This window comes from Oryzias latipes, chromosome 19, assembly GCF_002234675.1.
Source record: "Oryzias latipes chromosome 19, ASM223467v1".
Lineage (NCBI taxonomy): Eukaryota > Metazoa > Chordata > Actinopteri > Beloniformes > Adrianichthyidae > Oryzias > Oryzias latipes.
In genome coordinates this window covers 8,027,663-8,051,542 of record NC_019877.2, presented here as the reverse complement: position 1 = coordinate 8,051,542, position 23,880 = coordinate 8,027,663, and the positions used below count along the sequence as shown (strand labels likewise).

The window sequence follows — 23,880 nt, the reverse complement described above, 5'->3', positions numbered from 1 at the left end:
GGAAGGTGCCTTGTAGACTTATCACTGATGGAATCTGGGCAGAGATTCACGGTGCTGTCAGTGAGGAATGATTAGCATTCATGTCGTAAAAAAAGAGACTTGAAAAACCTGCATGCAAAGCCTTGGGGGCTGAGAGATTTAAAGATAAACCCTTTGAAAAGAATGACAAATGAAACAAAATCACTTAGTCAAGATCAATTACTGTTCTTTTAATGACAGAGTAGAAAGAAGATGACTTTAGTTATTTATAGTACACTGATTGCTTCAGTAATAGGTGGCATTTTTCTTCTGTAACCCCTAAATTGCTTCCAAAAAAATCTGAAGTTCCAGAAATTACGAAAAGTACAATATTTCCGTTTTAAATGATTTTTTGTTCACTTTTAGTCTTCTTCTTTCAACCTCCTCTCCTGGAAAATATTTTTTTTATATGTTCTATAGTTGAGGCTTGCTCAATCACTTACCATGTGCCTATGAAGGATAAAAGCACTAACTTTAAGAATATTTGGTGGTTCATAAAGCAAAATGGTTGTGGATGGAGAATAAATTAAGAAAACTGCCATGAGATTAAAACAAAACAAAAATCTGACTCCTTGAATGCAAAACCAAAAATTAAACTACATACTGAGATATAAAATATCTTTATTTTTGCTTTTTTGTCCCAAGAAATACTATTTTTTTTGTAACTCTTTAAAATAAACACTTGGTTTAAATCAAAGTAAAACACATAATTATGATACAAGACCTTGACACTTTTGATGATAATTAACAGGAAAGTTAAAACAACCCAACTTTACATCACGTGTACGTTGTAAATAAAATCTGATTATTGCACCTGAATATGAGGCAACAGCAAACAAGTAAACCTCTCAATGTCAATCATATCATAGTCTGCATTCACCGTTTATTTTTAATAATTGCATAGGTGCCACTTTTCTTATTATGGAACAAAAATAGTCTGATGGATCTCTGCTTCCTTCAGAATGTGGTTACCTACGAGCTTCCTGTGTGGAGGAACTATCCAGTGTTCTGCCTAGTGAAATAAAATTATGTACAGTTTTATTTTTGGACCAGAGAACCACTTCCAGTGTGCAGAGAAGCGTTATTAACTACTGAGTTGAGGATTTTTCTTCTGATAAGACAGAGAACCTACAGAATCCTGGCTTTACAGTCTTTTGCACAGGCGGTTTCATGTAATTTTAAACCACTGAGGGAAATCAAACACTTCTATGAAGTAACGAGTTTCTATTAACCCTTTGGCGAAGTAACACACCCAAAAAATCAGCTGGTAAACATTCAAAAAACCAGGTTTCCCACCAACACAGCAAGAATCAGTAAAATCCAGCTGCATCTTGAGGACTGAGATCTGTTGAAGTCACAATGACATTTCTTGGGGTTTCGAGGACTTGGGGGGCTTGGCTTTGAGGGAGGAGCCGGACACTTCAGGAAGTCCACAGCCGTGGATTTAGGCGTGACGACGTCTTGGGCCAATCCTCCATTGGTTAGCACCCAGTACATGTTGTCTTTAAAGAAATAGGCATCTCCTAAAGAATGAAAGGAGCTGTCACCATTAATCAAGACACACCAAAACTGACAGCTTCACATTACTAACATGTTTTGCAGTCAAGCAGGAACAGGCTGTTTGGACAGTATCTTCATGTTATTGCTCAACTATTCACTTTTTTCTATTTAAGCAAAAATTTGGGTTGTAAAAAATAGAAAACTTAGACTGTTTTTATTTGTAATTTTTAAGTATTTTCTGTCATTAGGTTTTTATAGATCTTTCTGATCATTTCATTGATCGCATTCGGCACTTTATGATTATTTAACTCTTATATCAACAGCTTATGATAAAATTTATAAAGTTTTTTGTTTTACAGAAAAAACATTGCAACTTGTAAGTCAACTTAGATCAGCGATTGTATTTGCTTCTGAATGACATCAATGTTATCAGTCTGACTCGTCTCCTCTTTGCTTTTGTGTATTTATCTGTGGATTTTATCAGACGTCTGTGGCACATGATGTGTCTAAAAGCAGTGTTACCTTCTCCCCAGCTGATTACATCGTCCATGTGATTGGGCATTCCTTCCCAGAGGCCATTGTCACGCGGGTAACCCGGCTCTGGAAGCGAGGCGGCCTGATCATCTTTGCGGCTCTCGTCGAACCTCCAGAACATTCCTCCACTGAACAGGTAGGTTTTGCCATTGTGGGCCCAAACAAAGCCTGCATCCACACGATCCACCGGGGCCCCACTTTCTGTCCTCATGCCCCAGTCGGAAAGCGGTCGAGGGTACCCGCTCATGGCCTCTGTGTCTTTGAAGACCCAGTACTGAGAACCTGGATTAGAATGAATAATAAAGTTGCTTAGCATTATCAGGTTTTAATCTTTTTAAACCTTTATTTATGAGAAAAACTTTCAATAATTAAAAGTTAAATCTCTGTATGTGATGATTTATATGTTGGTACTTTTTCATGTAGTTCAATCAGAATTCAAGAAATGGATGTACAAACTAAAAGTCTGAGTCAAGCTAAGAAGACAAATTCTTCAAATATATGACAGTAGGCATAAAAATGAATATGGTTTCAAACTTCATAACTGCAAATTGACACAAACCTCCTAATTTAAAGTGATAAAAACATACTGGAATCCATATTTCACTGCTTTTAAAGCTCACTACAGCCTAATTCCCATCATCTTCAATGTCATTTGCGTCTTGTCCTGTCTGTCTGTCCGTCTGTCTGTCATAAATAAGGTCACTAATTGCATCACATCTTGTAATCACTGATCTTTACCGATGAAGAAGATGATTCTGCCGTCACCACGTCTTTCATAAACTGCATCGATCTTCTTTATCTCTGGAGGAAGGCCGATCCAGAAGTTTTTGATCTGCCCCGGCTTTAGAGACACTAAAGACCCGTCTCTCTGAATTCTCCAGAACTGAGGACCTTTTTTTTTCAAGAAAATACAGCATCAGTTTTAAACAAATAGTACAATCCGCAAATGTAAAATGTAAGTTCTATCTGCAAACAGAAGGTTTGAAGTATGTTCTACATTGTTTTCTTTTAATCTAAATGTCTCACAGTACATTCACACCGCCTTTGGCATAGTGCATTCAGAAGAAAAATTCCAATGACAAGTCTACCTTAACGTGCATAAATTTGTATTTCCGGCTTCTGTGTTCAAAACTCTTAAGCTACACATGAGTTTCTTAAGCTATACAAGTTTTTAAGTCAGTTTCCGTACAAAAAGCACAGCAATTGAACACGCATTGAAAGTTAAACCAGTTGAAACCAGTAAATGGTGTCCTTTTTCATTTACAGAACCGTTTGAAAACTGATCACAGAATAGAAATTAATAATTGCGTTTATGCTCTGCTGGAATTATATAAGACCAAGTCTTTAGTATATGAGAATAAAGCCGTGAAAGAAAAAGCCTTGGGCAAGAAACACAAGATCTACACTGCTTCGACATCTCGCACCAACTGGATACCATGCGCTAGTATTGGGTAGCGACAGTCCAGGGTGAACATCATATGCTTAATGCCCTTTCAAGAACTTGCATTCAGAATGCACGTTATATGGCCATTGTGAACATAGCATTTTTTTTTTGTACCTTTGAAAAAGAAAACCTCCCCCCTGATGTTTGCGATTGCATCAAAGCCTCCCTGACACCGCTCCTGAAGGGAAGGATCAGAACTGAAATAGAAAAAGGGGTTTATCAAATTTTACTGAATGCACAGTCCATCCATTCATTTTCTTAACCTTCTTTATCCATTTTGGGGTCACAGAGTTGCCAAAGCTTGTCCTAGTTACTGTTGGGCAAAAGCAGTTTACAGTGGACAGGACGCCAATCTGTCGCAGGGTCACCTAATCACTCACATTCACTCAATTTAGAGTAATAAAGCAACCTATAAAGCATGTTTTTGGACTGTGGGAGGAAGCCGGAGTGTTTGCTTGCATAGGAAGAATATGCAAAGCAGTGATGTGCAGTCAGGGGAGGCAAAACATAACTTAAAAATACATAAATTAAATGTACCTCTCCTAGACATAAATGAGAACTATTTCTCATTCTTTTCAAATATCTCTCCTGAGGAGTAAGTCTCAGAGTGAGTGAATTCACTGTGTGAATTCTCAAAATTTTCTCACAACTGTCTCTTCTCCAGATCTCAATTAAGAGAAAAATGAGACATATTATGTTGCGCTCAAGTATGTCCCAATTTGATATCCTTACTTCAAATCCCTATCTTGGTTTTGTTTCAGTGAAAGATATAAAGCGCTGCACGCGCTAACTGAGCTGCAGTTGACGCATGTGCTTTACTGTTTCTGTCTTTCTGTCATCATGAAAGACTTTTCTTTTTTAGTTACTTATTTTTTCTAATTCTCACCAACTGTCTGATTACATCGGTGTCAGTTTGTGACTCTTTTAGTCTTTTCTATTTGCTTAAAATGCGCTGTAGAAATACACTAGGAGAGGCTCGCAGTACACAAGCCTCAAGGCAGAGGGCGCTGGTGATCCTAGACCTAGAGAATGTGACACCCTGGCTAAAAAATAATAGAATTAGTGGTAGCAAGTCAAGTGAAGCTGTCTAATTGTTCTTTAATATTGTTTAGCATAGTTTTCTAAATGGAGGATTACGTGTCTAAACTCAGGAATTTGTGGAGACACGTCACTGACAGTGATCTGCATGGAGACAGAGAGACTTTTAAAACTGAAAAAGACCAGAAACACTTCTACAAACAGGTTATCCGTGTGTTTCTCTAGAAGGGGCGGTGTGGGTACCGGATGTTCTCGGGTTGCCGGATGTTCTCGGGTCCTTCGGGGGTCCTTCCAATGAGTTATATCACTAGAGGAGACATCACGAGGAGAGCACCGCCATCTTGGTGAGGTCAAGTTTTGAAGACCAAACCACTTTTTATAACATTTAATAAAGAGCTCTGTTTTTACTTTCAATCAGTTCATTATATGAAAAAGAAGAATGGCTTGAAATTGCTTAGTTTTGTTCAGAAGTACAAACTTCACGAGTACCCCTAACTTAACTAGTATTAGACTATTTAGATTTTTTCTATGTTCCTTTATTTTATTTTACTTATGTTTTTATTTATTTGTGTGTTATGTTCATTGTTTCTTTTTTTTCCCCTCTATTCTTTATTTTCTATGTTAATATTTTGTTTGGCAATGGTGACTGATCTTCGAGGCAATATTGATTACATTGTTATTGTTCGTTGTTAACGTTAATGTCATTGTTAATGTATGATACCGCAATTGTGAATAAAGTTTTAAAAAAACTTAGCGACGTTAACTCATTGGTCGTGGCAACTTACAGCCAATCAAATAGTGTGACGTCATCATTGGTCGAAGGACCCCGAAGGACCCCGAGAACATACGGCAACCCGAGAACATCCGGTACCCACAGCGGTCTTCAGTAATAAGTAAAAGTAAGTCAAAAATAACACGTTTATTGATTTTTTTTTTCTGTACTACAGTTTGTAAACAAAAGAAAAAGGTTGAATTGAAATGTGCCTGTTGCCAATCAAATGGTGAATAAATTACTCTTTAGGATTTATTTGTTTGTAAATCTGACTGATGACGTCAGTGTCTCACCAGCCGTGAACCTCACAGCACGTCACTGATGCAAACTCCACACAGAAAGGTCCCAGCTGGGATTTGAACCAGAGCCTTCTAACTGTGAGTTCCTTTAAAATGAAACAACCGTCTTCCAGAAGGAAATGATATGATGCATTACAGTGAAAAAAAACCCGTCAGCTTCTATTTTCTTTTAATCCAAAAAAAAAAAAAAAGCAGGTGTGAATAATGTGAGTTGTAGTTATTTTAGTAAACACACGAGGGCGCCAAAAGACCAAAGTATTTTTACTGCTTTTAATTAGTTCATATTTCCATGAGTGCAGACATGTAAACACAAAAGGAAGTATTTATAGTCATCAGCAAACTCACTGCTGTGTTGGTCTTGGGGGAGGCAGGGTGGGCAGATGGGGGAGGTGGGGATCTTTGCCATCCTGCTGCCCGCCGTCTCTTGCGCCTGAAAACGCAATTAAGAAAAAACGAAGAGGAAACGAAAGCTGATGACAACAGAAAAAGAAGAATTTAAAGGGGCCTGCTTTAGTCTGAATGAAGCGAGCACTTCCGATTTTTGATTTGATATATTTATTTGTGCATTTCTATGAGATTTATTAATTACAACAGTTCAAATGACCTAATATTTATGGATACAGTAAATATCTATTTTAAAATACCTGTGCTCTTTAGGGCCTTTAGTGAAGAATCTAAATATCATCCAAAGGTTTATATTGTACCTGATTTTTGTCCAGCAAAGCACTTAAATCTACATTAAACATCATATTTAAGCATTATGAAATTTTTATGAATAATTATTATGTTTTCTAACATTTTGTGCAAATCAAACAAATAGACACACTGGAAAAATAAGGGAACTTATCATTTCAGGAGGGTGGGGGGGGGGGGTCCTAAAACTGCTTTTCCACAAACTCAACATATTTGATTGAAGCAGCTAATTTTGATTAATTTACTGCATTTACGTATGAAACTAGATAAGCCCATCCAACTAATTTTTGAGAAATGTCATGGATATTTGATTAAATTGATTGTTTTTTGTGAGATGTGTAGGGTCTCTCTATGTTTCTATGTTTAGTTTGTGTAATATATTTTCTTTCTTCCTGTTCTCATCCTGTTTTTTCTATAGACTGCGTGTCATTACATTCTCACACTGTCTGTGATCTTTTATGGTGTGAGAGCACAGCAATAACCTTTTTTTTAATCAGAAGAAACAGTTTTTACTAACATTTCTTTTTTTGGTTTTCAATGTTTCATTTCCCACTGCGCTGTCACAGAGTTTCCGGTTCCTTATTTTAAATCCTCTTGACTGAAAATCCCCAAACTCTTTAAATCTGCATGCTTCTTTGTTGTCTTTGAACTCATTTATTTATCGGCAGTAGTTTTATTTAATCATAAAAAAAATGGTGTAATTCCAGAAGGGGTTGTTGTATCAGCAAATACACAAGTGACAAAGACTGACCATACAGCTGCTGGATAGCCAGTCTGTCATCCAGGGCCAGTTTGAAGGTGGAAACGTCCCCCACAGAGCCCTGGTAGTATGGCCTCATGATAGACGGATCAGAGGACGAATGCGACAGGCCAAGCGCGTGGCCAAACTCGTGCACGGCGACTGTGAACAAGTCTGTGGTGCTGCTGTCACCTGTGGAAGTGTGAAGCAAAAGTGTTAGCGGGTCAAACAAAGTACCACTGGAAATGTAGACGTCACTGTACATTGAGGTGTTTTTGGACTCTCACTAAAACTGTGCATCTATAGCAACACAAGCCACAATCTGCAACTTTAGAAATACCTCCGAAGCTCCAGCTCTCATCATCATCAAAGTGAGTGTCACCGGACACTTGGGCCACCCCAGGATAGAAAGCGTGGGCCAGCGTGCCCCCCAGGCCATCAAAAGGGTATCCATCATCGTGGAGCAAGCGAGAAAAAGAAACTTTGATGTCCCCCTCGGCTGTGGCGCCCCTGCTGTCACCCTGTAGCTGTTGGAAATTGAGTGGGGCGGCATCGCTCCAGGCTTTGAGGGCATGAAAGAGCAGGTTTTCCACCAAACTGTTGCTGAGACCTTGTGAGGGTTTGGGGTAGCTGTGGACGCTGGGGGCAGTTACAGAAACAAATACTTGTTTAAGTCAGATATGAGAAAAGAAAAAAAAAAACATTAGCTCATGAGTTATTTTGAAATTGTCCTTTCCATTTTTTCCAAGTGAAGAAATTTTAGAAAAACCTTACAACATGGAAGTCACAATGCAACATGACAGGAAACACACCTCCATGTGAGGTCTGTCTTATGCCACTTAAGGCCTGACAGGGCGTATCTTTTCCTGCGCCTCCTCCTCCTCCTCATATCTTCTCCTTCAACAATGTCAGGAAGGGAGCATCGCGGTGTAGACATGAGTTTCAGAGTTTTCCTGTCTGAAGGAGAAGCTGGTCACTCACTTGTATGTTGAAATTTCAATTTACAGAAGTATCGCAACCACAGATGAAATGCACACATGACATGACAACATGAGTGATGTAAGCTATGCGGATGATACCCAGCAATCCCGTTTCCGGGAGACCTCCAAATCTCTGCATGACACGGATGGCGTTTTCAATCCCGTCTTTGGTCTGCAGCCTGCTGGTACGAGGGTCGGGAGGAGGGAGGTAACCATACCTGCTAAGCCAATCCTAGAAAGAAAACAATAAGAAAGACTACTCGCAAATGGGCTTAAAGGAGGTTTGAAAAAGCACATTTGTTGGGTAAAATCAGATAGCGAAGACACTATCCCTCTTCTGGCAGCACAGTTTGCATGGTTGCTTTTAAGTTAAAATAAAAAGTAGTTCTTAATGAAAACGTTCTTTCACATTCAGCAAATACTACTTAATAACTCAATTTTCTGACTATACTTTTTAAAGAATGCAATGATACTTTAGTGGCAGAACCTATAATGTCACCGTTGACTTCTTATTCTCAGAAACAAAAATTATGTCTAGTGGTGTTCCCCAAGGTTCTGTTCTGGGCCCCATCTTACTTATCCTCTATTTGAAACCTCTTGGGAGACTCATCAGCAAATTTAGTCAGATTTCGTATTATTTATATGCTGATGACATTTAGCTTTATGGCTCCTGTGGTGAAAACTATTACAAAAATCTATTTTAGACTAATATAGGCCAGCATCAAAGTGTGGTTACATGGCAACCCTCAAAAGACATTAATCTTTAACCCTGATGGTAAAATACTCTCCATCAAAAAACACCTCAGTTCACCTCAGTTCCTCCGTCCAATCTAGACTCACAAAACGTAATGTCTGGTTCGATAAAAATCTACATCTCTTGAATCCCATTCCAAGCTTATTGTAAAAAAAGTTTTTTACGTTTTTATCGCCTGAGGAACATGGCTATACTAAAACTGATTTTCTCAATCTGACCTTGAGCTGATTATACATGCTTTTATCTCTTCTCATTTACTTGTTTTAACAAACAGTTAATTGTCAATCTGTCCAAAATTCTGCAGCAAGGCATTAAACTGGAACCAATAAGCAAACTCATGTCACCCCTCTGCCTTTATTGCTACACTGGCTTCCTGTTAAATTTAGAACAGATTTGAAGATTTTAACTTTAGTTTTTCATTTTTTAGGCTATCTTTTACCTGTTTTTTAAAATGTCTGAGTATGTTTTATTGGGTTTTACCTGCTTTGTGAAAAGTGCTTTATAGATATAGATATTGAATGGGTTTCTTACTGACAGTTGGCTGTTTCCATTTAAGAGATAATAAAAACAGTACAAGATTTTGAAATGTTTATGAATCAAATGCTAAATGTCACTGTGTCTCCACTAGAGGGGTTCAGTGATGAAATAGCTGCAGGGAAGACATTTAAAATTGTCAATCCCTAAAAAAATTCAAAGCAATTATAAAGGGTGATATAAGGGAGTCAACAATATTCATTGATGTGATTTTTACGTGATTGTTTTCTGTTTATGTCTTTATTTCTTCTAATTCTGTAAAAATACTGTTCGTATACATTTAAGTTTGGACTGAATTGAAAAAAAAGGCTTGGACTTCTTCCAACTTCTTGAAATCTTCTTCCAAAGCTCATTTGGAACTTCACATATTGTCATATATTTTTTATTTGATCAGTTTGAAATAGTAATAAATAGTATTTGTAGCTGTTACTGTTTGTTTTATGGTGAAATCCCACATTTTTCAGTGATTTCCTAAAATAAATGGTAAATGGCGTATACTTATATAGCACTTTCTACCTTCTTTCGAAGGCCCAAAGCACTTTACAGTCACAATCCCCTTCACCCATGCACACACACATTCACAGACTGAATGTGTGTGAATGTGAAAATACAAACCCATATGTGTTTCTTCAAAGCAAAAAATAGAATCTTAAGCTTTTAATGTTATTTATGGAGGGTATGCCAACCCTGGTCTTCAAGACTGCCTGGTTTCCAGCTCTCGTTCACCATCTTTCTGCTGATTTCACATCCTGACTGACTGAACACACCTGGTTTAGGTAGTCAGAATCAAGCAGTCCAGGGAGAGGCCCTTGAGGGCCAGAGTTAGCCAGCCCTGTATTTATTCAATTTTGACATTTATTCTATGCTTTGCTGTATTTCTTCAATTCAGGATCAGTGAGAACTTTTTCACGCTACCGTTTCATGATGACCTACTGCCCTCTAAAGAGGTCACCAAGGGTCAAACTACTACCCACAGTGACACCCCCATCCAGATAACATCACTATTCAAGTTAGAGGAAGAGGGGATGACTAAAAAATCCGACAATGATGGATTGATGGAACTAAGCTGGGGTTCAAACCATAAATTCATAAAATATTTTCATTGTGAAGCAGCGCTGCTAACTGCCTACCCACTCAGCATCCTCAAGAAATGCTTCACTAATGATTTTAGGACCTGAGCACTAAGTAGTTTTGGCCATAAGGCATTGAATTATTAAACATTATTTTTTTTGTTGCCTTTATGAGCTTAAGAATCTATATTTATTCATAGCGTATGTAAAAGCAGCGTCATAGTAAACAGTAGAGGATGGTAAATGACTTGTACTTTTATCCCACTTTACTCTTGGACGGCACAAAGCGCTTTACTTGCGCCAATTTATACCCACCAGGATGTGGATTTGGGATTCAGTGTGTTACCCAAGGACACTTCGACACATGGGAATCAGACGTCAATCGCTATACCTCTGCCCCACAGCCATGCACATATTGCAATTTCTAAGTGTAATCTTCCAATTCTTAAAGCTGCTCATGTGCCGCCTCCACCCTGTTTCAACCTTTCATGCTGCAGCTGGGAGGAAAAGGTGTTGGCCCGTGCACCAACCGTCTTTCTTGCGGCATTCAAAACCACATTTGGCAAGAATTTAGAATGAATCTTCACTTCTCAAGGCAAATCAGAGTCACTTTGCAGCCAAATGTATTCAATACTTTGTTTTTTGATTGATGCACCATTAAAGTAGCTTTGTATCGTTGATTAAAATGTATTTGCACAAAATCACCCAGATTGAAGTAATTTAATACTTTTTCTGCGTTATGTATAACTTAAAAAAAGTAGTTTTTACATTTTAAATGATATTAAACCTAATTGTCTTTTAAACTGGTAAACAAGCTTAAAATAAAGTAGTTTTGTTTTGAGTCATAGCACAATAACACTATATAGTTCTACTCACCACGGCTCTGCTGTATTGGTCAGGCAGTGCAGACATGCCTCCTGTTAGATGTAGAACCATCACGATGAAAAGAACCATCTCCATCAGCGTTACTGCAGGTGAAGCGCTCCGTTACTGACAGGAAACCCATTTGAGTCTCATTACCAACACCAGCATCTCTGATCAACTCGGATGACTCACACAAAGCTCACCAGTGTCTCTCCTCTGCCTCTCGGGAGTAGGCTGGGCTGATCGATGCTGCAGTCTCTACTTCCAGAAAGCTGTGCGGCTTCTTTTCACTTTTGAAGCTTAACGTGCAATGCTGTGCGTGTGTTTGTGTGCGTGCGTGTGTAGGGGGGTGTTAGGAAACTTCCTCCACCACATGAAAAGGAGGAGGACCTAACATGAAGTACATTCATTCATGTTTAAGGAGAACAGTGTCGGAGGCATGACACTTTAAAAAAAGAGTTGCCATTCCTTAAAATGTGAGGAAGTTTTCTGTTGTTATTACTCAAGCTGTGTTTTTATGCAAATATGCTAAATTAAAACAATCTATCATATACATAAATCTGTAAAGACTGAAATTATTGTTATATATATATCTTAATCTTTAGGTTTTCTATGTAGCTAGAGGTGTAATGGTTCATTTTAACGATGATTCGATTCATATCATAACTTGTGGTTTCAAGTACAATTCAGTCAATATTGGTTCATTTTGAATGATCAGATTCACTGACCTACAATTAATCCAGGACATCTTTGGCCAAAACTTCAACCACTGTGACCCAGAGATAAATATCTAGATACTGAACAGTGCAGGTGAAGTTTTCCAGATTCCTTGTTTTTCTGATAATCAAGTGTAAATTAAATATGTGTTCAAACAAACAAACATCGTAACCAAGAATTACGTCAAATCCATTCACATTTCAGTTTCATCAAGTTCAGCCCACAGTTGTTTTTCCACATCAAAATAATACAAAAGGAACATAGTAAAAAAAAAAAAAGAAAATCTACCGTGCCTTAATCCAAGTAGCATTTCCTTATATGGAAATAATTGATTTATTTTATTTTGAAACAATTTTATAATGGTGTAGATCGATTTGATAAGCAACTTGCCTCCGACAGATTGATCTGGTTGGATCATTGAAATATAAATCAGTTCATTATTTTAGTTGAATAATTGTTACACCCCTATATTTAGCTGTTTTAGCTAGTACAGAAGAAGTCTTTTATTGTGAAATAAATGAAAAAATTTATACTTTTTACAATTTAACCCTTGTGCTATCCTAGGCACTTTAACATTGGGAGTTGGGTCATCTAGACCCACTAAACAGTGCGCTGAACCTTTTTTCTTCGATGATTTGTGATCCTCACTGGTGTCCATGGATTACATTAAATCGTTCCACCTTTATCCACCTTTGTCATGGTAGGAAGAACACGTCAATGTAAGGGTGGGGTCATCTAAGATAGCACAAGGGGTGTTACTTAACCTAACTGTCGTTTTTAATTGGTGCCAAGATAAAAAAGAAAAAAAAAGTTAGTTTTATTTTGAGTCCTAGCATATTAACACAAAGTAGTTCTCCTCACCACGGCTCTGCTGTATCGGTCAGACAATAAGTCTTCCGTTAAATGTAGAACCATCATAATTAGCTGTTTTCCTTTATTGTGAAATAAATAAAAAATATGTAGATTTTACATTTTAAATGTTATTTAACCTAATTGTCTTTTAAACTGGAACAGAATGAAATAATGGTCCAGGAATGCTTTGAGGGGTTTGGCATAAACTTCCATTTGAACTTTAGTAGAAACTGATTAGATCTTGTGGTCAAAAGTCAAAGGTCTTCTGGAAAAAAGAACCACACACACAAAAACCGTTGAACAGTATGTGAAAAAATGTCTAAATGAAGTGAGAGCTTTTTCCTGCAAATCAAACGCCATTGTCCCAGTGATGTAATGCTCTAAATAAAGAGGCTTTTGTTTATTTCTGTCATAGCTCTACAGCTGTATATCACTTTTTAGCTTTTCATCTAAAAAGCAGGGTCAGGTTTGAAGCTTGCAGCATCAGAACCATTTTTTTGCCAAATAAATTTACAAAGTGAACTTTACAGCAACGTCAGCTTGGAGCTATTTATCATTTATATGCAAAGCAGTTATAATCTTCAACAAGATGTTCAAATCAAGCATGTAAGGAGGCCTGTTGACGCTGCATTAAGCTGGAGCGCTCTGACATCTTCCATCTCATCTCAGAGAGCCATTATATTGGTGGGACGCCATTTTTATTTAGGCTGCAAAGCATAACTGGTGTTATCTTTCTGCCTGGCCCCATCCCCCTCTTCCACTTCTGTGGTCTTTAATTTCTACCCATCCTCTAGGGCCCATGTGAGTCATGCCATTAGCGCAAAATGCAGCTCCGCTAATGGCTGGCCGGTTTCAGTCACGTACGCTAGACATTGCGACCTTTTGGAAACATCCGCTACTGAGCATTTATAGTGGACCATGGGTGGGGAAATTTTAAAAAGCTGCAATCCAGGTGTAATTAAAGCATCTTTGTGGTTTTATCAAAGGAAATGTAGGCTATGTCATTGACACGAGGATGAAGTGTGAAATTTAGTTATAGGGGGCAAAAGTGTCTCCTTAAAAGGTAACACCACACTCCTCTACTCTGACATACACTAATAGGTATAAAACTGTGACGTTATATAAGGACTGGACTGAACAGACTCCCCCCTCGCGTTCCAAATAGGAGGTACGTCCACTGGTTCCAAGAAGCCAAAATCCCCTAGACTTCTATAGAGAAATAACCAGCTTTTACTCAGAATTTTCATTCATCAAAACAACTATTTTTGCTCCAATACCTTTTTAACATGTTCTTGCTAGTCCTAATAATTTTTGGAATATTGTTTTTCAGAAGTTATTCAAGTTATAAACTGACCAATCAGATGGCCTCAGTAAAACTAGAATCAGAATCAGAAAAGCTTTATTGCCAGGTTCTGCAGAGCGCACTTTACAGAACGAAGAATTTGACTTAGTGTTGGCAGGTGGTGCATCTCAGATAAGAAAAACAAAGAGTGCAAACAGTATAACATACAGCATGCCATGATAGCAGTACAACAAAGCACACATATAGGTCCCACGTCGAACGCTCAAAGCATTTTCTTGACAGATTTAGTGGTAGGGGAGGGGATTTCCAACAAGCTCACTCCTGATTGGCGAGAGTGGTTGTCATTAAAAATGATGAATCAGGCCGACTTGGACCAAACACTGCTTCCTGAGGACCTCTGGTTTCAGCATGGTGCTGTCTACACTTGCAGTCAATGGCTAAAGTAGAGAGTAATACATTTTATGTAATAAATATTGTCATTCTCCTTACAAAATATCATCTTTATTGGTATAAATTAATGCACAGCAAAACCTTATTTCCCTGTTTGAGTAAATTGAAGCGTGTTTTGACTTTTTCCAGAAGCTCTCACCCTAAAGCTAAGCTTTCTGACGACGCCTTTGTATCTTTCTGTAACTGTGAGTACAATCCCCTTCTGTGTTATGTCTCCTTTGTTTGTTGTTCTTGTACCTTTTCTAATTCTTCTTTATGCAATGTTTGACGTTCTGCAAATAAAGTAAATAAAATAAACATGCATTCAACGTCACAAACTCTATTTCTCACCATTCATTTTTCAAGATCCAGCAGCAGATGCTCAAAGTCCCAAAAACATAGATGGTTTTGACTCTAACAGCAGCTGTAGATGAATGAAAACAAATTTAAACAAAGCTGACATGATCAGCAAAAGTCTGATGCAAAAATGAACACTTTTCTATTATTTAATGTCCATCTATTCATTTTCTTAACTCGCCAATTGCCTCTTGGTGTCACTGGGCTGCTGGAGCCTGTCCCAGCCACAGCTGGGTGAAAACAGAGTATAGAGCCACACAGGAATGCACAGCAAATATTGATCATATCAACTCAAAAAATGTTACTTGTTTATTACGTTTTCTTATTGTGCTTCAAGGTTCTTAGAGGTTTTGCTTGCCAAAAGGTGAAAGAAGCAAGTGCTTGGAGGGCCTTTGGTCAGAACTGGGCCCCTGGGGGCCAATCAACATTAAATTTAAATTGTGTGCTTTACCAAGCTTCCAACTGGCACATTTTTCATGCTTTTCCAAGTTTCTATTGTTTTCTAACCCTTGAAGTCCCAAGAGGTTATTAATTATTAATTATTTTCATGTATTCGTGTATTTTATCCTCATTACTATCTATTTTTCTTTCTTTTCTTTTCTTTTCGTTTTTCTATTATTATTATTTGTATTTTGTTTCTTTTTTGTTTTAGGGGCAGGCTTCAATAAGTCAAGCTTCTGCCTGCTCCTTTCAAACATGTTTTGTATTACTGCTACGCTATTATTGTTGTAGGTTTTATTATTATTATTATCATCTATCGGTTTGCATCATATAGATTGTTTTATAATCATTTACATGTTTGAAATAAATTTGATTAATACAAATTATGATGACAACATTTTTTCCCAGCCGATTTTAACCACCTAAAATAAATAGTCCATGGTTTCTCTATAGGATTAAAGTTTTTAATTTGAATTATTTTTTCTGTTGCTGTTTAATTAATTATATAAGAGGATACCCTTGTCGTAGGGGGCCTTTTGGGAATGTTTGCCTAGAGACCCTGAACTTCTTAGCAGTGCCCCTGCTGAGGAATCTCCAAAAAAGGTTGAAATTAATAAAAAGCATATTACTGGGAGTTACATTACATGAACTGCATTTTGGTTTTGCATCATAATTATCTTTCATATGCCGGATAATACTGCTGGTATAGAACAACAACAAAAACAGATTTGAGTTTGTTACACAGAGTTTTATTTTCATTAAAGGGATCCAAGGCCTTCACAAAAAGGGTTGACTCTTGGTAGCTATACAGTACTAACACAACACGTGACAACAGAAACAACACAAATGACTCGTGTATGAGTTAAAAGACAAATAAATAAGAGCTGAAAGACACCAGGCGGGAGATGCATGAACAGAACCTGCATTTTAGAGGAAAGTGAGCAAAGCGTCAAATGCTGCAAAGTACAATAAAGACCTCTGTACAATATTTGATATCTTTCTGCGTTGAGCTGATTGTCGCGAGCGGCTTCCATTTGGTCATGCAACGCTAGTAAAATCATTGCTGTTTTAAAGACAGTGTCACAGTGGTTTCACAGTTTTAACTGACATTGATTTCCTCCTCCTCCGGTTTGATTGTCGGTCTCAAGAGTGCAATCGGTGGCTGTTTCTCAGTGTGCAAGGCTTCTTGATTGTCACTGGCAGGTGGAAAAGTGCTGTTTGCTGTTTGTCATTGATGTAAATGTAGAAGAGTTAAAAAAAAAAGAAAATCTGTGCCTATCTTGGTGAGTATTACCTGTCATAAAAGAGTTAATAAATGGATTTTATTCCCGATTTTGACAAAAAAATCTGTAAATTTGTAACATTTGATCTAAATAAACCTCTAAAGACCTGGCATCCTCATGTGTACTTCACATTTTGGGTTATATTACCACAGTAGTTCATTCTGCTTGACTGGGGTCTTGTGACTTTGTGTGTAGCGGGTTAGCTAGGGTCTTGAGAGGTTAATGTTTCTTGATTCACAGTTTTGGAGGGTGGAGCCAATAACATTGCTACATTCTTCCCTCTTATTAGAACAGTAATCTTCATACACAGATGTCTGTACAAAAATATGCCGTCTGTGTATTTTTTTTTTTGGCAGGATGTCCACTATTTATGTTGTTTTTTTATTTTATTTTATTTTTTTTAGTTTTTGTACAAGTGATTGCCATAAGCAAGTCCAAAATCTTCACAGTATCCTTTGCACTTCTGTTAAGGGGAACAAGCGAGCTTTCTCAATGCCACAGAGCTGGTCAAGTAACAGGAACACTCCTGCCACCTGCTGGTCCCCACCATCATTACAAATGTAATCTTAGATTACAAATGTAATCTCTTTTAGAATTCAAACTTTCTCGAATCTTTTCCAAGGAAATTTAAAGAAAGATTAAGTCTAAAAACATTTTAATTATTAAAGCCTAAAAAAAACAGTATTTGTGCATCCTCACAGCTTGATTCAAGATTGACCCTCTTTCTGTCCCAAACCTCTTTCTTTGCACACATCTCAGAAGGAGAACCAGCATGACCAGAGAGGTGCTAAATGCAACCAAAGCTGCTTTTGATTGAATTTGTAAACATTAATTTCATTTCCTGGTGAGCAACCCATCAAGGCTCTTTCACAGCTCAGTCTGAACACTTGTGTCCATTTTTTGTTTGTTTTAATGACACAGATTTTTACACGCCCCCTTCTCTCCCTATCCTCTTTTCTTAGTCTAGTGCTCACTGTAATCTGGCCCAGTACTGACCCAGGTTCTGACTCATGCTCTGCGGCTCGGTTCCTGGGACCTGCACTGGCACTGACACGCCAGGAGATATGAGTCCTGAGAGAGAAAAGGAAGGAATCAGTGAGATCCTCCACCTTCCAAGGATGATAAACTCTCACCTCTTTTACTAGTGAACCCACCTGTGTTGGGATTGGCTGAGGGCGGAGTCTGCAGATGAGGAGAGGAGTACGGCGATGAGTCAAAGCTGCGAGGTGCAGAGGGGGATGGAGGCAACATGCAGGAGTAAGAGGAGGCCGACTGAGGAGGAATTGACTGATAGATGTAGAAAGGAAGGAGAAGAAAGATGAAAGTTAAACTATCACAAAACATGATTGCATTACCATTTGTAAATTAACATAGATTACATAGATGTGTTCTGCTAAAGGCATTTTGAAGATTTTCAATTCAAACCACATGGGGGCGCTAAAACATTGCTGGAGAGCAGATTCTCTGGTTTACTCTTCCAATTTAACTGAAAAACCGCAAAAAAGAAAACAATCAGAAACATTTTTATATAAAAAAAAATTTGGTTTCAAATATTTATTGTCAAACAAGTCCAGCTTTTCAAATTAAATCTGACAAATAATTAAAATCCCAAATTAAGTAATAACTTTTGGTTAAAAAAAATGAGAAACGGTGTCAATCCAAAATGCAAGAAATAGGATTTCTGTCTCATAATTTTAAAGTTACTTTAAAAAATATTAATTCAATGCTTATTTTTGCACTTGTTTAAGTGATGTGTAGAAAACTGCACATCATCGTTCTAAATAATTTTTTTAAATTGCATTTTAAATAGAAAAGAAACACTAGATTGTAAATGTTTGAAAATATATAGAAGTTTAAAATAATAAACAATATTGTTGAAATAAACAGACTTTTAAACATTTCAGTCAATCATTAAAAACAACTCATTTTACATTTACAGATCACTTTTTCTATATTTCTTTACAACTAAACCCTACGTTATTCCAATTTCTCCAATTTAAAAAAATTCACTGATAGTTTTTTTAGTTAAAGCACGTAGCTAATATTCAGAAATTTCTGTATTTTTTTATTTAGAATTTGAAAGATGGGACTTGAGCTCTACATGATGATGAGTGTGCAAAGGCCGCAATCTGTGACATCTACCTTTTACTGATGCAAACTTGCTAGAAACAACCGGTGCTGCATTATTTAAGCTTAAAATGCTGTTTGTTCTCTTTGCTGCAATAAAAAATATAAATACTAAAAACTGTTGTGTTTAATATATGGCAATAAGGTGCAACAGAAGTGATATTAAGCCATTCATTGCTGTTGTAAATGTTAGAAGCCTTGATGATCTCACTCCGATTTTGCTCTGTGGGGGTTATTTGTTTGAAATAGTTTATGTAGGTGATGATGAATGATGAATAATGAAAGTCCAACCTGGACTCCGGATGAGAAAACAGACAGCGAGCTGTAGCTAGGCAGGGGCGACTCAGCCTGACTCAACATGGACCCTGGAGAGAGAGAGACACACAGCTCGCAGTCAGACAGGGAGCACAAACACATGCGTCTCCTCGCATGTGAGGAGAGATTTGTGATATGGATGCACTTTAGTGGAGATGCTCTGATGCCTTCAACTTCCCAAATTTATAGTTCTAACCTACTAAAATATTCTTGTCACTCTATGTGTAAATTATGCAAACGGAAGCCGCTTGGATTAACATGAGCTGAATGTTCAGCAAATGAAGGCTGATGAATCTCAGTAAACAGATACCTGAACTGCTGCCGTGCTGCTGATGATAAACTGATGTGCTGAAGGAGGTGCTCAGAGGGGCTTGGCTCTGTGAACAGGAAGTTACACCACCTGATCGCCTTTGGTTGCGCAGCTTCTCCTCCCTCCTCCACTTGGCTCTCCGGTTGGAAAACCACACCTGTCAATCAGAGGCCTGGTCATTGTTTCCCGATCTACAGTGTGGAGAACATGTGTGATCAAAGTTTTTTTTTTTTACCTGTATCCTGGCCTCAGGTAAATCTATCTTGTTTGCTAATCTCTCCCTCGCAAAAACATCTGGGTAATGTGTCCGTTCAAACTCTGAGGAACCAAACATTGACAATGAACAAACCAACACAAAAAGCTGACAAATATCACATATTTTTTTAATCAAATGTTCTGATTTTTCCCTTTGTGTAATTACCCTTTGATACCAGAGTTACTAATTATCACTCTGGGAAGCACATAAATCCACAAAGCTGAACTGTATCCTTACAACCCTTTTTGAAATATTTATCTGTTGCACTTTGTATAAATTATTTACCGTTAGGGAACACGCAGAAAGTTCAAATGAAAGGATTGGAGTTGAAAAGCTGCCTAAGCACTTTATTCCAGAGTGCTGGTTAACTTCCACACAGCGGAGAACTCCTCAGCTTTGAATCTTCTCATCTTTTGTTACAGCTTTGTTGGGGGGTATTATCACTGTTAGCCCCTCGCCCGCTCCATCACAGCCGGAACAATGCCGGGTGGAGGTGCAGTCACTTCATACCAGGAAGACCTGTACTTTCTGAGAATCGGGAGCTCATTTAAAATTGACATGGTGCTGACATTTCTGTTGTTGTCGAGTTGAACATGCTTAGCCACCGAATCGTAGTCAGTCATGTTAATGAAAAGAACTCACCACAGCTGTACGATCACTTTAACAAACTACAAATTTCTAGCGCATGATTTCCTCAGAAGTGTCCATAAATTTGCATTTATTGCTGACCAGACTCTAAACTTCTGCTAACATGCGGTTGATGAAAAAATAAGGACAGCTTTCTATAATAAATCTGTCTGACAAATTGTTCTAATTGGCTTGGTTATAATTGGCGTGTGTGTCAACACATGATTGTTATTGTGCTTTGGCTGTGCACTGAGGTCAGTGTACCTCATTAATGTCATTTGCACGGAGTGACCACAGTGATACGTTTCCACTTGGCTGCACAGTGGACATTGCGTTCTTATTTAGCTCAAGGCCCTTCTGCAGCCACATCCAGTCAAGGGTAACTCTCTGATCCCTCTGTGTGGATGCAGGACTACAAGAGCCAGATCTTTACTGCATAATGCTGCCACAATAATGATGCATTATCAAAACTCTGCTGTGCAAGCTGCCCGGGGCTTTTTTGGAGCAGATCGGGAATGTTTTCGGACTCAAGATTGCGGATAATTGAATAATATTCTGGAAGCGATCGTAGTTGTGCTTAATCTACCCCAAAGGGATTGATACACATCCGAGCTTCATGAAATATAAACAGCCTAAATCTGCTTGCTGCTTAATTGTCTGTTTGCCGTCTGACAGAAAGCTGCAAACAAGGTGTAAAGACTTTAACCTGTTAATAAAGGTGTTGTCACAGTGGGGGGAGCAGGACAAGCTGCGTCATGACACGCCGCTGTCTGGTTTGGAGGGCAGCGATTGGCTGAAACAGCGATGGAGAGAGCCGTGTGCGTGCTTGAGTGGACTGACCTTTCTCCAGAGCCTCGATCTGTTCCTGTGTAAAGCTGGTCCTGTTCCTCTGCAGCTTCCTCTTGAGCTGCAGCCTCAGCTGAGACTCCTCGCCCTCGTCCCTCTCCACAGGGACTCCTCCTCCTCCTCTGCCCGATCCTCCTCCCCCTGTTTCACCTCCCATGCTGCCCTCTGTGTCCAGCAGACAGCCTTGAGACACTGTCAGCAGGAAAGAGACAACAATTTCTGCAACTTTTGAGAACTGATACTTCAGAATCTGTTCCTTTAAATTGTGTGATCTTCATCAGCTCATTATGCTGCAGGCATGATCTCACCTGAGCTATGTTGCGTTTGAACGCCGGTGGGGTCATGGTACCAGTTGTTAGGCCCACTCCAGTTCGAGCCACTCTGCAGGTTCAGCATGGTTAACTTCTCATACATACTACGGGTATCCCAACCACCATGAAGAGCGATAAAGGAGTCCCGTCTCGTGTGTTCTTGCCCCCTGTTTACTGTCACCTCCACTCCCGTCTGCCTCCTTGGATCCTCCAATCCATTTCGAAGAGGGGAGCAAATGGAAAAAGAAGGAGGGGTTCATATCGCATGAGTTCACACATGGTTGGCATTGTGGTGAATTAGCCTCACGATGACAGACATAAATGGAGTTAGTTACATGCTCGCTGTCCTAACGTGTGTGTGTTATACATTGCCATGCTAGTATACCACCGGGAGTGAAGAAACATTAGAAGCCACTTCGAAAAGCATTTTATTCGCTTTTTAGCTTTGTTTTTACCGCTAAACCCACGCATGCATGCACGCGCACCCAAATTAGACTGAACCTCTCTGCTGCTGCAGACGGGATCACACATTTTAATGCAGTGTCTTTGGGTGTTTTTTTCCCAAGAAATATAAACTTATACAGGTGAAAATGTGCATTGATGGATTCCATGTAGGCATCAAAATCTACATATAAGGGCACACTTTACCGAGGAAGGTGACGGCAGCTGAATTTCTAAGAGCTGCCGCACAATGTCAAAGGTCAAACTGTGTGTTTTAAATAGGGCACAAACACTTTTGACTAAATTCAGAACATTTAACGTCACAAAATAGGAACTCAAACAGCCGTCCTTCAGAGTAAAATCATCAAAAAAAAACCACCCTCAAAACACTGATTTTTGAAAACTTACGAGAGTCCTGGTGGAAGGATGCAGGGGTCCCCGCTTGTTACTCTCCTCCTCTGTGGACCTTAATTCCCCCAACGTCCCTTGTTCTGGAGCTTTGTTGACAATACTGTGTGTGTAAAGGAGAGAGTAGGAGAGAGATGAAGAGAGTTGGACAGGGTGAGATAGAGTGAAAGAGGGGGGTGGGGGTGGGGGGGGTCGGGGGTGGCTCTGGAGAGAAATGCGTCTGCGGGCGCTCGTGTCCTCCGAGCGATGGGGAGGGAGAAAGAGAAAGAGAAAGAGAGAAAGGAAGAGGGAGCCACCGAGGGGTGACAAAGTGAGTCAACATCAGTGTCAAGTTTGAACTTAATGCCAGCGAGAGTAGGAGGGAAGGCCGAGAGAGTGGAGCAGAAAACACAGATAATGGAAAGAAAGTGGATGATAAATAGATGATGGAGTTTGATTTTATTCATAAATTACAGATTAAGGGTGTGACGAGTCATTTTGACAACTATTCGATTCATATCATAATTTGAATGGTCGATATTGGTTCATTTTGAACGATCCGATTCACTGACCTACAATAGATTCAGGACATCTTCAACATAAAATTCAACCAGTGAGACACAGAGATAAACACCAGGAAACTGAACAGTGCAGGTGACGTTTTCCAGATTTCTTGTTTTTCTTGCAAGATAATCAAGTGTAATTTAAACATGTGTACAAGCAAACAAGTAGACAAGAATTAATGTCAAATCTATTCACATTTTAATTTCCAGAAGTTAAGCCCACTGCTGTTTCTACACAACATTCTACCACACTGTATGGTCAATGCATCAATTCAGTCGATTGATTGTTACAACCCGATTAATTTCTAATTTTTTTATGTTTATTTTTATCTAAAATATAATTTTTTAAACTTTTTGAAAACAGCTTTGTTCTAATTAAAAAAAAGTTTTGTTTTTAACAAAGTTTTTTTTTTTTATTGAATTTGTTAAATGTCAGATTTTCATACTAATTATAGTAAAGGATATTCAATCCTTTAATGTAATATTTTTCAGCTTCCTGTCTGTCTGTTAACCTTGCATGTTGATCATTTTAGATTGACCCTGGAAGTAAGTGTGGTTAATTGCCCCCTACCTTCAACCTAATTATATATTAATAATTATATATTATAGATTATAGAGCTCCAACTCTGATGTATAATGACCTGAACAGTAAAAATCTATTTTCTTTCACTCAAACTAAATATTCCAGGCAAATATTGATGATAAATATTCTTTTCTAAAGTATAGATTTGTTTCCATTTTGACTGATTGGTTTAAATTTAGCAATAAAATATAGGAAAGAGACAAAAGAGGTGAAAAAAGTACATCGATATATCAAATTTATTTAAGCTCTTAATTCATAAATTCATTATAAAAGAAATAAATAAAATGATGATACCTTTTTGACATTATTAATCATAAATAGATATATTTGCACTTATAGAACACACACTTCACACATTGACTCCATTAAATGCAATGATTGTAAAAAAGAGTTTGATTAATTGCTTGAAAGAAAGTGGAAAGAAGCTAACTTTAATTTTATGTTGCTTTAAAAATTAAAAAATGTCCCTAAAATTCCCGTTTGTTCGATTAGA

General features: G+C 38.2%; 2 protein-coding genes across 5 annotated transcripts; both read right to left on the bottom strand.

Annotated features, from left to right (window-relative positions):
* Window positions 1-188: 188 nt before the first annotated feature.
* On the bottom strand, window positions 189-11,570 carry LOC101158393 (matrix metalloproteinase-25). Of its 3 annotated transcripts, none has more exons than XM_020712014.2 (11): window positions 11,443-11,570; window positions 11,252-11,365; window positions 8,117-8,249; window positions 7,850-7,994; window positions 7,378-7,676; window positions 7,050-7,229; window positions 5,951-6,035; window positions 3,611-3,693; window positions 2,791-2,943; window positions 2,041-2,334; window positions 189-1,541 (listed from the first exon to the last, which is right to left on the bottom strand). In XM_020712014.2, exons 2-11 carry the CDS (start codon window positions 11,333-11,335, stop codon window positions 1,294-1,296), a joined length of 1,704 nt encoding a protein of 567 aa, XP_020567673.1. In that variant the 5' UTR covers window positions 11,336-11,365; window positions 11,443-11,570; the 3' UTR covers window positions 189-1,293. The 3 variants fall into 3 exon arrangements, with proteins under 3 accessions (XP_020567673.1, XP_004080547.1, XP_020567672.1); XM_004080499.4 differs by having other exon boundaries at window positions 11,252-11,343; window positions 11,432-11,569; XM_020712013.2 differs by having other exon boundaries at window positions 11,252-11,343; window positions 11,443-11,569.
* Window positions 11,571-16,065: 4,495 nt separating this feature from the next.
* On the bottom strand, window positions 16,066-22,427 carry LOC101158143 (paired box protein Pax-6). Of its 2 annotated transcripts, none has more exons than XM_011488062.3 (8): window positions 22,263-22,427; window positions 21,411-21,621; window positions 21,097-21,294; window positions 19,609-19,691; window positions 19,374-19,530; window positions 19,040-19,113; window positions 17,776-17,908; window positions 16,066-17,692 (listed from the first exon to the last, which is right to left on the bottom strand). In XM_011488062.3, exons 2-8 carry the CDS (start codon window positions 21,514-21,516, stop codon window positions 17,592-17,594), a joined length of 852 nt encoding a protein of 283 aa, XP_011486364.1. In that variant the 5' UTR covers window positions 21,517-21,621; window positions 22,263-22,427; the 3' UTR covers window positions 16,066-17,591. The 2 variants fall into 2 exon arrangements, with proteins under 2 accessions (XP_011486364.1, XP_011486365.1); XM_011488063.3 differs by having other exon boundaries at window positions 21,411-21,613.
* Window positions 22,428-23,880: the final 1,453 nt, after the last annotated feature.

Bases quoted from the DNA above. Each gene is read 5' to 3' on its own strand.
- LOC101158393 (XM_020712014.2), bottom strand. From the start codon at position 11,335: ATGGAGATGGTTCTTTTCATCGTGATGGTTCTACATCTAACAGGAGGC. The intron at 7,677-7,849 runs GTGTGTTTCCTG...AACTGCCCCCAG, and splicing joins AAGACAGACCTCACATGGAG to CGTCCACAGCTACCCCAAAC. The intron at 1,542-2,040 runs GTAACACTGCTT...TTCATTCTTTAG, and splicing joins TGTAATCAGCTGGGGAGAAG to GAGATGCCTATTTCTTTAAA.
- LOC101158143 (XM_011488062.3), bottom strand. From the start codon at position 21,516: ATGTATGAGAAGTTAACCATGCTGAACCTGCAGAGTGGCTCGAACTGG. The intron at 19,692-21,096 runs GTCAGTCCACTC...TTGGTTCCTCAG, and splicing joins GATCGAGGCTCTGGAGAAAG to AGTTTGAACGGACACATTAC. The intron at 19,531-19,608 runs GTAAAAAAAAAA...TCTGATTGACAG, and splicing joins TACCTGAGGCCAGGATACAG to GTGTGGTTTTCCAACCGGAG.